General features: G+C 40.4%; 2 protein-coding genes across 2 annotated transcripts; both read left to right on the top strand.

The window, feature by feature from the left end:
- sft2d1 (SFT2 domain containing 1) lies at window positions 1-11,719 on the top strand. The gene is made up of 8 exons (XM_084561910.1): window positions 1-324; window positions 1,015-1,101; window positions 2,124-2,206; window positions 4,202-4,283; window positions 4,659-4,694; window positions 4,789-4,847; window positions 7,239-7,268; window positions 9,367-11,719. Exons 1-8 carry the CDS (start codon window positions 259-261, stop codon window positions 9,404-9,406), a joined length of 483 nt encoding a protein of 160 aa, XP_084418036.1. The 5' UTR covers window positions 1-258; the 3' UTR covers window positions 9,407-11,719.
- A 453-nt stretch (window positions 11,720-12,172) lies between these two features.
- On the top strand, window positions 12,173-14,594 carry prr18 (proline rich 18). Its single transcript, XM_084561354.1, has one exon. It carries the CDS (start codon window positions 12,536-12,538, stop codon window positions 13,295-13,297), a length of 762 nt encoding a protein of 253 aa, XP_084417480.1. The 5' UTR covers window positions 12,173-12,535; the 3' UTR covers window positions 13,298-14,594.
- Window positions 14,595-15,881: the final 1,287 nt, after the last annotated feature.

Below are 15,881 nucleotides of genomic sequence, written 5' to 3' on the forward strand. Positions count from 1 at the left end.
GGAGGAAGTGGCGTTGGGCAAGTCGCGTTCACGAGCTGATCTACGGTCAGTAACTGGGATGCCACCCCGGCGTGCTGCGCGCACACAGACTGCGACCAAACCGATCCCAAGTCAGAAAGCACCGTTCAGGAAGTTTTATTCCTAACTGCTGCGGACGAAATTTGTGGACATAATCGGCGAACAGGCGAACGGTTTGAAATATAACAGCTCAGAAGGCCGTTTTTTCGTGACCATTCTTGCCACAGCTACCCTATAGCGATGGACAAGCTTCGTCGTGTGCTAAGCGGCCGAGAGGACAATGAAGAGCTGGGTCTCACAGCGCAGGTAGTTAGCTACTGTTTGACAGTGTACGCTGCTAATGCTAATGTTGTGTCAGTTGATAACGCCTTAATGGTAAATAGCACTGTGTTAGCTCCTGTCTGGAGCTCAGCTAATGCTCAGATGCTGTTAATGTAGTTTTATTTTTATAAAATTATCAGACACCAAACGTTGCTAAAAATGCTAATTTACGCCTGCTCTTTAACAGGCATTTCCCTAACTTAGACGTTAAGCTAACGTTAGCTAATAAACTAAGTATCCTGTGTGTATTTTAAATACCCCTTACATCCATTATGTCCTTCTCACATCATTTAACTTTGATAAACTGTGTTTGTGTATTTGTACTTTTTGCACGCGTTCACGATAAGGAGGAAATAAGGTAAGGTCTTGACTTGAAATCACCGTATTGATGTTTTATACTACGTGGTTTTACCTATTAAAAAGTCAATTAAAAAAAAAAGTCTGCTGGCAGATCAGCGTTACAACGTGTTTTTATCGTTTCGTTATCGTCAAGTTCATTGTACTGAGCCATGTTCTGTGCATTTAACCACTGCTGAATGTGTTTCTAAGATAAGACTGTAGCTGGGCGTGATGTGTTTAGCTCAATCCAACATGGTTAAATCATCAGTAGGAAGTCAGTGGGTCTTAACTGCAAGTCACGTTTGTCTTGTGACATCCTCCAATTGTTCTCAACAGGTCCTTGATGCCAGCACTCTCAGCTACAGCACCAGGGTGAAGTGGTTCGTCATATGCTTTGCTGCAGGCATCCTGTGCTCCATACTCGTGAGTGACCCTGCCTCTTTAAGGACACTTCTGTGTCCTGTGTGGCTTTATGTCATAAAGGGAATACAGTATGTCAAATGCATCTTATATATGTTAATAGTGGCAACATTGGTCCATTTCACTTTGATTTTATGTACACTGTTTACAATTTAAGTGATCGTTATGGCACAGTGCCCTTGTCTGCCCAGATATACAGGTTAAAGTTACTTACTCCTCTGTCTGTTGCACTTAATTAACACATAAATGGTACTAGATGGCACTCGAAAGTTTCAGTTTAGTTGTTATGCAGATAAGATAAGAGGAAGTGATAGCTGCACATGTTCACAAAACTTTCAAACCAATGTGATAATTCACACTGAACCTGCATTATCTGTGGTTAAATTCACTTGTGAAAGATACTTGCTCACCTGTCAGTTAAATGACACGTATTATGCAAGTGTCTGAACGTATTTAAGTTTCTTCTTCCATTCATATCTTTCAAACATTAGCCTTTACTTGGATGGTCAGCACTGCTAACCATGACGGCAATAAATCTACACTTGCATACAAAACTGCACATCTGCTGGTACCGTAAAAAAAAATGCTCCCTTTATTAGATTGGGTTATGTCCTTATAGATGTGTTAAATTATTAATTACTCCCTCCTATTAAAGGTTGTTATTTACTTATAATTAGTGACAAATAAGGTTTCATATCATTGCTTCACATGGCCATAATAATACAGTAACTGTTGACAGTGACCTAAACACTGAAGATTGATTCATTTATCTTTTGTCGTACCATCCAAGTATTGATTCTTAAACACAGCCTTATATTTTTAAGCACTAGGGGGAGCCAACAATGTCTCTGTAAACCATTAAACAGAGAAAAAAATAACAAAAGATCAAAGCTTTCAGTCATATTAAATTCTAGAATATTTTTAACCTGCATGGTGTGGCTATTTTCTTTCATCGTTATTTTTTAATTGAAGTGTGGTGAGATTATTCAGTGTATCTGACAGACACTGTTTTGCTGCTTTATCAGGGCACAGCTCTGCTGTTCCTTCCAAATGGCATCAAGCTTTTCGCTGTCTTCTACACACTAGGGAACATCGCAGCCCTTTCCAGGTAAGGCTCTTTAGTCCAATTCAATTTAACAGCCACAATCGGGTATTGTATTGATATGAAATGTTTCCCACCAGTAAGACACACTGCTAGGAAAACAACAGATAATGAGCAGTCGGCTCATACAAAATAATTTTGCCTCGATGACTGCTGCGACTTGTTACAGTCATCCTCAGCACAGCCATGTATTTCTCCAAAGTTGGCTGCAAGGCTCCTGTAGTCTGTAATTTACCACCGTTCGCCTCTGTACACTCATCACCTGTTGCTCAGTGTTAGGAGCGCAGTTCCTGAGGAAACATGAGGTGTTTCCATTTTATTTATTGTCATTAAACAATGGTTATTAAAGATGCTATCCAGAGTTTAGCCATAATGACAATTTATTCATTCAGATTTGTGTTATTAGTAAATATTAGTATAACTTCATAATAAATTAATCTGAGAAAAAATATGACTGAGATAAAGGTTTAGGGTGAAGGCTTAACACTGAACAGAAATTTTAAATTCTAAGCTTAGAATTTGATTATAAGTTTATAATTACAATTGTGATCTTATTATACAAGTTATACTGTAGCCATGCGTCTTAATTGTATGTTACATGTGATAAGTGGTAAAAAGATAATGGTCACTGGGAATGGAGTAGCCATCTGTGTAGCCATCTTTGTTATCTGTCTGTAGACCTTACATTGTTTTTCTCATTGTTTTATTTGTCAATTTAAGTTTTCTGTAAGAGTATATTGTGTGAATGTGTTCTGTTTTGGAGCATTCAGGATTAATTTCTTCCCAGAGACACAGAGCCATACTTATTAATCTATTTATCTTGGTATAATGCTTAAATAAGATTAGAATCTTATCCTTTCTAGATATCAGCAGGCCTGTTGGATTTGACAACTTTATGGATTATTTAATCTAAATAATCCAAGGTCTAAATCTATTAATGAGATCTTTGACTTCTGACAGACAGTGAACCATGGATGAGGGGTTTGTTGTCAGACAGAGCAGTCTCTGTTTTCAGGTATCAAATGTCCACAAGGTATAGATGCGTCAAGAAATCGGGTCACCTTCTTCATAAGGCAGATTAACCAGCCGGCACAAGGAAGGATCGTATGTTAAGGAGCCTCAAGTACTTCTTATCTGTATGAGACTTTGAATGCATACATCATTTCAACAAAGAATTTAGTAGGTGATGCCATGTCAATAATTTGACAAATTAAGTTCATTCTATTATTTATTTTGTTTTGCTATGTATCAAGAAAAACTTCCAATCATAATACCTGTCCAGTAACATCACCAAAAATCTCTATATAGAATATATGTTTTAGTTATATAGTCAGGCATGCAGTGTGCAGATGACAGATTTTCTTGTGCGTGGATGTCATTAGTGTCTCTGTCACAGTGAGCAAAAAAGGATCCATCCCTCTCAGTAGACCAGTTGAGAGAGCCTACGTCAGCAAACTACTCTCATGTCTCATTTAACAGATGTGACGCTCCATAGACTCCGTCTACCCACTCGGCTCTGCTGTGCCCAGAGCTGTGTCCCTCGTCAGTGGGGAAAGCCTTTGTCTTGTTAAATTCACTGACGTAACATGTGAATCATGCACGAGGTCCTAAATGTGTCGTTATGGTGTTGGACATAAAATATTTAACCCCTAATAATTGTGGCATGAAGTCACATGTCAGAAGAGACTATTGGGCGATTCTAAGGTTATACTTACAAAACAAAATGAAATAGATTCATATTTTTTTATTCTAAAATATTGAATAAAAATCAAGGTGTATGTTGATCAATATGATGAGATTTATACTATTAATCAGAGCTGGGTAGTTAGCATTATCAAGAGCCTGTATGCAAAGAGAGACACCTGTAGCGGGAAAATTAAGTGACTCATATTCATGCAGTCGCGGTGACAAGATACACTCTAGATGAATGTTGAACACCTGATATGAAGACAAAAGGATCATTTCTCAACATAACGTGTTCTGTTCTTGGTTTTTCTCAAGCACCTGCTTCCTGATGGGACCACTAAAACAGCTGAAGCGCATGTTTGAAAAAACAAGAGTGATTGCCACCATTGTTATGCTGGTAAATACTGTGTGTTTTGCCGTTATAGTTGACCTGAAGTAGAGCCACATACTTGACTGGATTTTTTTTTTGTTTTTATCTTACTGCAATCCATACTTAGTGACAGTAGTAGCCAGGGGCTTCTGAATTTTGATTAGAAGCCCAGGTTCACTTTAAGATCTGTTAATAATCCACCACCAATACAAATTAAGAAGCTTATCCTGACAAAGCATTGCAGCTTGGCTATGTAAATGTTTTCTGTTTGTAGATTTTGTAGTGTATTTTGTTATATAATTTTACAATTCATGTCACAAATCAATGAAATGAATTATCTCATACTAAATGTCATCCTGCAACCATACACATAGATAACTGATGATTTTCTTGTTCCTCCAGCTCTGTCTTGTCTTAACCCTTTGTGCCGTGTTTTGGGTAAGTATGTAACAAATTCAGTTAGTCTTTATTGTCTTAGAGATGAGTTTTCAACCATTCCAATAACTGTTTTATGTTTTGTTTTGTTTTACAGTGGCATAAAAAGATACTGGCTATCATCTTCTGTATTATACAGTTTTTGGCAATGACATGGTAAGTGTGACAAGCCAGTCTAAGCTACTTCTCAGGCTTTAGTACACTTGCAGGCAATTAACTTATTATTCGCACCTAGTCAGATGAAGCCATCTGCAGAGACGTTGTTCCAGCTGCTTTGACTTGTGTTAAATGTCAGTGGGTTAACCACACCACTAATGGTTTAAGCTTACCTTCATCTTCAGGCACCTGCTTGGCAGATACTATCAGATCAGATGTTTTGATCGTTTCAAAGCAATAAAGGTTTCGATTTTTCAGCGCAGACTAAAATACTAAAAGGCACACAAAGTTTTGCCCTAGTTTGCCAGAGCAGACGGTGGTGTCTATTTGAAATACGGCTTGAGTCAGTGTGGCTGGTAGGCAGGTTGCCAGGGCTAATGGTAGGTCAGTATATGTTTGGCCTGTAAAGGAAATGGTAGCGCCAGGATTAGTTAAGAGCTTCTGGTTTGGACCCACATGCAGAGATTTGGCAAGTAGAGACAGATGGGTATTTACGCTTGCATTGTTTACACACAAGATAAAGTCTCTGCTGGCTGTCTCTGGCCATTAGGTAAAGTAAAATCACAGGTGAATGATCCAATGAGGGTTATTCACTGGTTCAGTAAAGTATGTCAGACGAAGAGAATTTTAAATGCCTTTTACTTATCGTACAGAAGCAACTCTGTATTTGTGTTCGTTAAGTTTGAGGCATTTAGTCTGACGATCTTTGCTTTTCCTGTTTTTTCCATGAACACAAGTGGAATATATTTTGGATTTGGGCTGTTGGATTGGGATTTCTTTTTTTACTTTTGAGATTTTGGGTTGTCTAGCCAACACATTCATATGAACACAATCAAGGAATTTCTTTAAGTTACTCTCAAATGCTCACTTGGACTCAAAGATGGGCTTGTCAGAATTTGGTTCTTAAGGGTCACAGTTTAAGGTCTGAACAGTCCAGTGAGTAAACTATAACTAGTTGGCAGAATCATACAGCTGTGAAGTTTTTTTTTCTAGTTGCTTTCATGCTTACATCTAACAGTGAGACTGGCCACCTAGTGTTTCACAGCCCCAAGGTCAGTAGGGTTAAGCTTCACCATAGCAGTGAATAATATGACCTGTGAGTGATGTGTATTGACATGTCAGCAGTCCATTAATTTGAACATATTTGCTCAGGTCTAACAAATGAGTTTCGGTACGTGAAGAAACAAACCCACAGCAACTCAGGAGGAAGAGAATGGACATTTTCAGTGCATCGCTGAGCAGGACTGTGTCACCCTCATAACCACCCTGCTTTTGCACCTACATGTAGCACATTCATTTCCGCCCTGCCTGCGTTCTCAAAGGCGTCACCATGACAACCACAAGTCACACATCCCGAACTCATTCTTAACAGACTGGGGGGCATAGTGCACTCCCACACGGGCGCTCAGACGTCTGAGCGAGGGTGGTTCTGTAATACGTCGTCTCCACTGACCCACACAGATGTGGGCAAAGTCCAGTCCCCGGGCTGAATCTGGTGAAGGGACCACGTGACGCTGAACCACTGCAGACTTGACACAGACTCGGCACGGAGCAGGGCCGTTTAACGACAAAACATCAGTGGCAGATGTACTTGACTTATTTCGTTTAGACATTCAGAACATTCACTTGATAAATTGGTACAGTAATAATAGCTGCAGCTCTGCGCTTAACAAGACACTTGAGGATTTTCTTGCCGTCACACTGAGACTTGGGCTCTAGTTAATCATTCAGCTGCTGTACCAGATTCTTCACATATTTTAAATATATGGTGGGTGTTTGTTTCATCAGGGGATTTTTAAGTGGAACTTTACCAGAGATTTCCAGTATAATGTTTTACTTGGTCTTTGCTCTGTTGAACCATCCATAACAATTAGTGCGAAGATTACAGTATATCCAGTTCATTCATTGATTAAGGGATTGATCAGACTGATCAGAGATCCATCAGTCCGCTGATCACTGCTTGATGGTAAATTGTAACATTTATGTTACATTTTTGTCTGTTGCCAATCAAGTAGCTATTTTTATTAATTGATTAAGTACTAAACTAATCATAGGTCTTTTATCTGAGTTTTTTTTTTTGCTTTTAATCTTTAATATTTTAAAAATCACTTAATTACAATTACATGATAAGAAACAGGAATGACAAAACAAATTTCAGATCATGTAAAGGTTTTAGGATTTTTAATTCAGTGCTGTCTTTAGGAATTACAACTTGTCTGTACATAATTAACCAAAGTAGCCAAAGAACATAATCTTAAATTTCAACTTTGAAGCCATTTGATGCAAACTTAAACAAGATAGCTCAGCCTCCCACTGATAGCTGTTGTTGTCTTGATTCTGTCTTAAACATAACCACGCATATTCATCCTTTGGTGTGTTTCTGTCTTTCAGGTATAGCATCTCTTACATTCCATTCGCCAGGTAAGACAACAAGATTTTGCCACGCACGTTTTGTCTACATTATCCTTCTGGTCCTTTATGTTGCCTTCCGCTGAGTGTGTTGCTCTCTGAAATCAGTCTGTTTGTAAGGGTGCACCTTTGACTTGAATCACTTCTAGAAATCAGGAAGGTTCAAATGAGACCTTAATTATTTTCATGCCCCTTTTTATGTGTCAATAATGACACTACACACACACAAAGAACTGCTGGGAATACACTGTGCGACCCTTCAATGAAAACATGTTTTGATTTCCCTCTTGCCACTGTTTGTCTCCACCATATGGCTGTAATCCCCCCGCTATGACGACTGTAGGGTCTCGGTGTCAAGCAAATGGCAGCTTGTTGTTTCACACAGCTCTGTGCTTTAGCCCTGTGGCATCAGTTGTTTTGTCCGCATTATCAAAATGAAATGATTTATTGTGGAGTAATGCTCTTTCAGTCAGATTTACCATAATATATCTTCCCCAGTGTAGCTTTTTTAAATTGCAAGTGATGAGCTTATGTTAAGCTATATGGGATTAAAGCACAACACAGTTTTTTTTTTTTGATTGATTATTTTTCCAAGAATACCACTAAATGGAATTTTGATTCAAAGACAGTTTTCCCGTACTGTCAGATGTTCACTTGTCAAATTGTCCCAAATGTTGTACTACCTCAGTGCTTTCCAAGCCCAAGGTGTGATGTGATGTTGTTTTGTCAGTCCAGCCTTAAGTAGAGTTATATCTCATTTGCTGAGAAGTCTGGTGTCCCCATGCAGCCCCCTTTCCTCTCTAAGTGTCTTGTGTGTTTGGGCGACCCTATAATCCATCCTGACAGCTGAGAGATGTCCTATAACAACCCGGGCGCCCCCTCCCCCAGTCCAAATGCTAACAACAATGCAACGCCGAGACAAAGAGCTTTTCCTGTGTCACCCTCCCAAACACCAAATTCCTTTGGAGGAATGCAGATTTGACAGCTAGATTTGGACTATTAAATCCATGATGATCAGTTATTTACTTGCCAGTCCTCTGTTTTTGTACTTCTATTTTTTGTATTACTTTTTTTTTTTCAACACATCATTGTCCCATTTCCTTAAGCCTCTTATTCTAATCCATTTTTCATTTAACTTAGATTTCATCACTTAGCTCAATTGTTGGTTATGTTATTAGAGAGCAGCTGCTTATTTTGATCTTCATTCTTTTGGCTGACACATTAAAAAGCATTAGGCGAGAGTATTTCCCATCCTCAACAAACTGTGACCTGGCTAGCCACAACACCACATGGCCAATGGACTTGATCCTTTAATGTATTTTACCTTGTTTCCTATTTATAACCTCACATGCCTGTAGAGTGCTAAAACCTGCTGCATGGGCACTTCCCACAGCGCTTTAAGGCTACTTCCGCTCTGACATTTAATCAGAAATGGGGGGTGGAAACCTCTGAGATTGATTCTTTATTCATGCAGGTTTTAGACAAACAAAAAACACCACCATCCCTCATTTAATATTTAAAACTTAATCGAATCTAAAATTTTGAGGTGAATGAGAGGAAGAATATGAGGATTCTGGTGAGTGTTTTTTTTTTTGTTTATAGACGTGGGTCTCCTCTCAGTCTGCCGACTTCCCTTCCTTCCTCTCAGACTGCTTATGCCCCCCCCATCCTTTTAACCTTGACGGGTTTCACACCTCCTCCATCGAATTTCGACCGTGGCCGCAGGCGAAGTCTGCATAGCAACACACCGATGGCAAGAGAAAAACTGTGTGAAGGGAAACGGAGTAGGCAGCCATCTGTGGTTGCCATGGTGATCGCTCTCATTGCATCATCCTTCAGCGCGGCGTACCTGGAGAAAGGGAGCCCCCGTCGCTCTGAACATGTGGTGCTTCCCCGCCAAAACACGCTCACTTATTCATGACGAGCCCCACCCAAACCATCTTAACAAAGGCTGCAAGTGCTTTTTTTGTCGCTTTTAATTTGGTACACGTGACAGAATCTTGTCTAGAGTACCACAATGTGCCTTAGTTCTCTTCTACTCTACGTCTTCGTTGTTTCATTGTTTATATTATGGCTGTTTCTTAGACATTATCCTCTTTTTGTTTGGCAGGGATGCTGTCATGAAGTGCTTCACAACCTGTGTGACATAGGACTCGGAAGTGTCCACAATTTCCAATGAAGACTGGTCCAAATATGCAAATTGCAACACCGGTGACTTTGTAAAATATACTGAACGTATATATTGTTTGTACACTATATCTCCAAATTTTTACTGTGGCTGCTTCATACTGTGAATCCTTGCTTTTTTAAGTCTAGCTATATGTCTCTAACTGCAGGGGGCTGTTATCACATTATAACACTTCAACCTTTTGCTTTTGATTTGAGGAATGAGTGCGCTTAATGCTTAATATATTTAAAGATATTGCTACATTTTCTGAGGATTTTATACCATGTAAGTGCAGGGAAAATACTTTGGTATACAGAGTAAAATACAACAATTGTGCCTTAACATGATATATTATATATTATATGAAGAGATCGGTTGACTAAACACATATTCACGTCTTAATCAGTGTAATATTACATTTTCTTCTTGATTTTTAATAGATGTTCTGGTGTCTTGCACGCAAGCATTATTATAGCATCCTCTCTCTTTGTGACGCACTGATGTATAAAGAGGCTCTCAGATTCTATTCCATGTTTATACGTGATTATTTTTCATCTCGCAGTTTAGTCACTGCTTCACAGATGATGCACTGGGATACGTATATATATCCACAGCTCCTTTGAGGTTTTTCTTTAGCTAATGAGATTTTAAAAAGCAGCAGCTTCTGTCTGGTGTGTTGGCCTTCAGTGCTTATCTTAACGCACCTGCCCCCACCTCCGCTTATCAAATTGCTTTAAAAAAAAAAAAAAAAGCCTCTCTGTTTTAAATGGGATTTCCTGCCAGATGCAGCAGTGACCCAGTTAATTATGCTTTTCTGAACATTGTGATTTTGATGTGACCTAATAACCCAGTATAGCTTGCGTCGTGTTCTCTATATTGCTTTGGGAGGACGCCATAGCCTTTGAGGATGTGGTTGTCGTGGCAACCTCCTCCGAAGATTCATAACCTCTGCCTACCCCCATCTGTGGTGCAGATGTTCACATTATCCTGATGAGAAGGTGCGTTTCATTTCATAGAACCTTTGTGGCCGACAGTCAGCTGTGGATATCTCACCAGGTTTTGATCTATACATGATGTCATTCTGTTATCAGCTCCAGTGTTTGCTCAAGATTGTTCCTTTAAAGTTTATTTTTTTTGCTTGGTGTGATTAAATGACTGCATTTCTCTCACAAAGTTATGGGACGCTTGTATAATGTAGTGGCGGATTAGCATAGATATGGTCTTCCTTTAGTATTACTTATACTAACTTGGCAAATACCCAGCAAATCCCTCTCTGAGTAATCTAAGGGATAAAATGATTGCATTGAATGAGAGGTTGTTTTTGTGTTCAGTTTTCTTTGCCCGCCACTTTTGGATTACAACAAAGTTGTAGGATGAAGAGGAAGTAGCCCGACCTCCGCAATCTGTTGGTGTTCCGACTGTTTCCTCTTCATTACATGTAATCCGTTGTTATGTCAGAGCGAAGCGGGATCCCACGCCACAACAACCGCTGGAATGAAATTAGTCTGAGCATCTTCCTCAGCTTAAATGATACAGATCAACTTGCAGACATGAACAGATAAGTTGGCTTGCGTTGTAACGGGCAATTTCCATGCAATTTATTGATTTCAAGAGTGGGTACGCAAGTATGTCTTGTGTTGAGTGTTGGGCCTGGAGGCAATCTTGGTTCTGTTGCAAATCAAAGGGGGAAAAAATAATAAAAACTTACATTTCACAAGCAGCTAAATCTGTCAAATTACTCAATGGCAATCTACAGGAAATATCAAATAACCCATCCCAGGAAGAAGAAAAAAATTACAGATTTGGAAGTAAGTATTGATTTCCTTGTACTGGGGGGATCACATCCAGTCAATTGTAGAACTGTCTAGGTGAAAGTGCAGATAGCAGCAGAAACAAAGAGAGATCAATACAGCCAGCTATTTGAATGTATACTGCCCCAGATGCTTTTCAAAAGTGAGCCTCTATACATATAGATAATTGACATTTGAGTCTATATTGACTGACTGAAGGGATAAAATCAAACAGCATGTCATTGTGGCGGTGACATGTTTTGTTAGTTCAAGGACAGACAGGGGGCCAAACATTTATGACCATATGATATAATATAATATAGGTAGAAGGTAGAATATTCCTTTCTTGCTGGCAACCTTAATTGAACTTCTTGAAGATGAAAAAAAACACAAACAGGAGATTTAAATAACATTGACCATCTTGTGACAGTTCAATGTTCTGCTGGGAAACTTTTGGACCTGACATTCATGTGGATGTTACTTAGACATGTACCACCCACCTAGACCAGCCCAGGCACCCCCACCCCATAGCAATGACACTCCTTGATGGCAGCAGCCTGATTCACAGAGGCCCCTCCCCCCAAGCCATAGGACCCAAAGACCCCCACTAACAATATTCTGTTGCCAGACACCACAGGACACCCTCAGAAGGTCCATTCCCTGATGAGTCACAACTGTTTTGGAGGCACAAGGGAGATCTAGACAGTATTAGGAAGGTGGTCATAATGTTATGCCTGATCGGTGCATGGCTTAAAAATATAATGTGTCTAGGCTGAAATCGGATTTTAAATGTATTATTTATTTGGCGTTATCTTCAATGGATTCATTAGTTTAAAAATAAAACACTGCCGAGAAGACCTGATAACCTCGCGTTATTTGACGTCATTTCCCTGAAGATGATTATACTTATCGAGATAATATTATCAAAATGTTTATTTTATATCTGAGAATCGGTGCTTAGCGGCGCTGCTGTGAGGTGAGATGATGGGAACACGAGGTGGATGTGGCTCATCGCTTAAAGGAAGTTGTTGGAAATTATGAAATGACATCACCGGGTTTTTTCGTGGCTTTGTTCGGTGCTCCTCTTGGCCACGCCTTCCTGCCAGCGCGACCATAAAGCAGCCAGGCTCTGCGTGTGTGCACCAGTTGAACTCAGTCAGTCAGTGCAGACAACAGGTGCGCTACAGCCGTCCTCACTTCCACCTCTCTGTAGGATAATGCCCGCAGAGCGTCGCCCGTGGCCTTGCGCAGGGATTCCTCAGCTGCACTTGGAGCTCTTGCACGTTTTTATATCCTGCTCCTGATCACTTCCAGCCACAAAGATGCCTTTTCCACCCATCAGCCTCCACCAGCGGATCTCCTCGCCGGGCAGGGAACTGTTTGGGAAAAAGAAAGCCAACGGTGTGCCTCCTCAGACTGAGCAAAAATCTTCCGGAGAAAAAGCGGGGTCCGATAAGGAGAAACACTCCACTTCATGGGCATCGGCGAATTTAAGGAATCTGGGACGAAAAGCTCAGCAAGAGAAGAATAAAAGCCCAGCTCAGAAGCCAAGTTCTGGGCTAGAGACTCAGGGAAAGTGTTCCTGGCTGACGGTACCCAAACCTCAGGATTCCTCCGAAGGAGTCAGGCGCTCCAGCTCCATGGACTCCGCCAGACTCCTCCATGGAAAAGACGATGTAAAGAAGGAGATTCAGTTTACCCTCAGTCTCACACCAGAAGCCATTCTTGTCATCCAAAAACGGAATCTAGAAAAGCAGATGCTGGCGAAGCAGCAGAAGTGTTGCGCCTCCGCAGACTTTCGGCACAGGCGAGTTTTTCCATCCAAAAAGACGCACGGAAGCTCGAAGGGCTGCGCTTCTGTCGTCAAAGCGGAGAGCGCCGAGCAGGACATCACCGCCATAGTTAAAATATCTCTGCTGAATGACCAGTACAAGTACGATGATGTGGAGTATGAAGAAGAGGATGGAGACGTGGATGAGACTGTTGTAAGGAAATGCAAAGAGTGGCTGAAGGGGGTCGAAAATGCCGCCGCTTTGGGAAAAGTCGACAAACTTTCTGCACTTCCGCACCTTAAAGGCTGCTGACACCTTCATTTTTAAACTTGGACTGAACAAATGACGGACTGGCGACGAGTGCGCACATGTGTAGGCCTTCTGAAATGGCATCTTAAATTTGAGTCATGTGAAGTTTGCAAAAGAGGCGAGGAATTCCACTTGTTTCCGGAGGAATGTCAGTTTCTTTGGAATATATATATAAAGATGTCACTACCAGAAAATGTCACCTATTTAAGAAAATGAAAAATAGCTGTGTAAATTGTACTGGATTAAGATGAAATTTGACATTCACTTGCCTCTGCAAAAATAAGGGTTTGAAGCCTAACTGAAACCTCATCCTGAAATGCCTATTCAATGTTTCTAAGTTTCAGTTGAATAACCTAATATTCTCGTCCTTTGCACATGGTTTTTGTTTTCAGTGTGGCGCCTGTGTGTTGGCAGAGGGGTTTGCGTAAAGGGACGCGAAACCGTTCCTTTGTGCTGGAGAACAATAAACTGTCAACACCAGGGCTTTCTGTGCGCCCGCTGCTAAAACAACCAAACTGGATAGTTTATCCTTTTCCTTTAATAAGAGGGCTCTATCATTTGTAGGGATCTATCAGTGATGTACAGTATTTAACACCGACTAAATATTTGTACTGTCAAATGTTTTCTCTAATGATGATTTGAAGCCATTCGAAGTAAAAACGTGTTTTTTCTAATTACGCAAGTGTCTCGGAACCTTTTAAATCCTTCAAAAGCTGATTTCTGTTGGGTAATTCTGTTACGTGTTGCAGCTGGGTTGCAGTCATGTAGATTTCTTCTACATTTCTGTTTCCCAGACAGAATTTTAAAGGCTCTTTGTTGACTGTAGCTACCTGGGGCCACTTGGGCATTAGTGTATAAGCTTCTTAGATTTCCTGTTAAGCAGGGTTGACCAGTGTAGGGGCCAGGTGCACGATCCCTTCAGAAATTACCTCCAAACTACTTTTGGCATATCAAACAAAGCAATGCATGTAGCAGCAAGAGCTTAATGGTCTTGGCAACTGATATTTTGTGCCAAATCTAATTGATCTGATATTCCAATGAGGAATAAAGCAGGCAAATGACAGTTACTCGAACGTTAAACAGAGAGGTTAGTTAGTCCTGATATTTCTATATTCCCATCTTGTAATCACTAAAATACAAAGAGCAGTGTTTTGTTTTTGTTTTTACTTTGTCTTTAAATCTGAACACACACAAGGAGAAAGATCTGGGCATGTCATCAATTAAAACACAATAAACCAAACATGGGCATAAAAAAAGAGAATTTAGGTCCTAAAGTTTTTCTTTACTTTACTGTCCACATTTTTTAAGTGCAAAAAATCAACCACATGCAAGATTTTGACACAAATTCAAAATCTGTGCATGGTCAAAAACATATTTAAAATGTGTGTTTGTGCGTAACTGTGTGGTGGCTACTTGCAGCAGTGGTTTTATTGTTCTCTGTAACTTGGTAACTGAAGTTTTACTCGGCTTTAAAGTACAATTTGGACAGTGGAGTGTGAGTTTGTCTGAACAGCTTTAAGACACCAGAGAGTGTTTGAAGGGCTCAGACATCAATAACCGGTAAGATATATTTTTTACAAAAGCTCCTCTACTTGTGTCTTCAGGTAATGGTGTTCTTTGGAATCCTTCTATTCAGATAATGTTTGGTCTTTGGACTTAACTGTTTTCACTAAAGGTTGCCTTGATGGTGGATTTGCCATGAGGTTGGCGTGCAAAGATCTGCACCAGTCCAGCACTCTCCCCTCTACTTCTGACTCACAGGTATTTTAAAGCACACAATGAGAAAGAGAGAGTTTACCATTTTGTGCCTCTGTTGTCTGATACATAGCATTTTATTCAAGAATGAATTAAATGTTAGAGTAATTAATCAAGTGCCAAATAGCTATGTACCCTAGGACAAAAATTATTAAATGTTGTGCTACATGACATTACACATTTTCTCATTTCAAGCAAGTAAACACAACAAGCTGCCAAAATAAAGCATCTTGTCCTGAGTGGGTGTTCCCATTCAGTGTTATAAGTGACTTCACTGTGGCACGGTGCAGACTGAGATCACGGCTGAGGGAACACAGTGCGTACTAAGACCCGTTTGGTTCTCCATGACTCCTGTAATGATATTATCAACTGGCCCCGGGGACTGAAAGTTGTGTAATCCGTTTCTATTGTGTCGATTCAATTGTGGCCTTGTTCATGTGCCTCTCTGTGTGCTGTCTGACGCAGGCCTGAAGCCAAGCTATTCACGACTGTGTCTGGGGGGTACGGACGCTTTAATACGTCTGTAGTAGCTCAGATGCTTGTATTCATCAGAAAAAAGAAGTGGAATTTAAAGAAGCAGAATCTGGCTGTTGTGGTTGGCTTGGATACATGTGGAAACACTTTGTCCAGGCTGCCCTTCAAGGTCTGTTTCATCTAGAGTTGTTAAGTCCACCCCATGCTGTAGGTCTTTCTTTTCAGCTCTTGTTTGTTTACACTAATCCAAGCGACATCTTTCTTCCTGGATTGAGGACCGCCGTCCACATCAGTGACGCAGTACAGCAGGGCAGCCTCATTATCCTCCGCTGATTTACAGTGGCAGGGGGCACAGATG

Source organism: Chelon labrosus, assembly GCF_963514085.1.
Source record: "Chelon labrosus genome assembly, chromosome: 15".
NCBI classification, from domain to species: domain Eukaryota; kingdom Metazoa; phylum Chordata; class Actinopteri; order Mugiliformes; family Mugilidae; genus Chelon; species Chelon labrosus.

Bases quoted from the DNA above. Each gene is read 5' to 3' on its own strand.
- prr18 (XM_084561354.1), top strand. From the start codon at position 12,536: ATGCCTTTTCCACCCATCAGCCTCCACCAGCGGATCTCCTCGCCGGGC.
- sft2d1 (XM_084561910.1), top strand. From the start codon at position 259: ATGGACAAGCTTCGTCGTGTGCTAAGCGGCCGAGAGGACAATGAAGAG. The intron at 325-1,014 runs GTAGTTAGCTAC...TGTTCTCAACAG, and splicing joins AGCTGGGTCTCACAGCGCAG to GTCCTTGATGCCAGCACTCT. The intron at 2,207-4,201 runs GTAAGGCTCTTT...GTTTTTCTCAAG, and splicing joins AACATCGCAGCCCTTTCCAG to CACCTGCTTCCTGATGGGAC.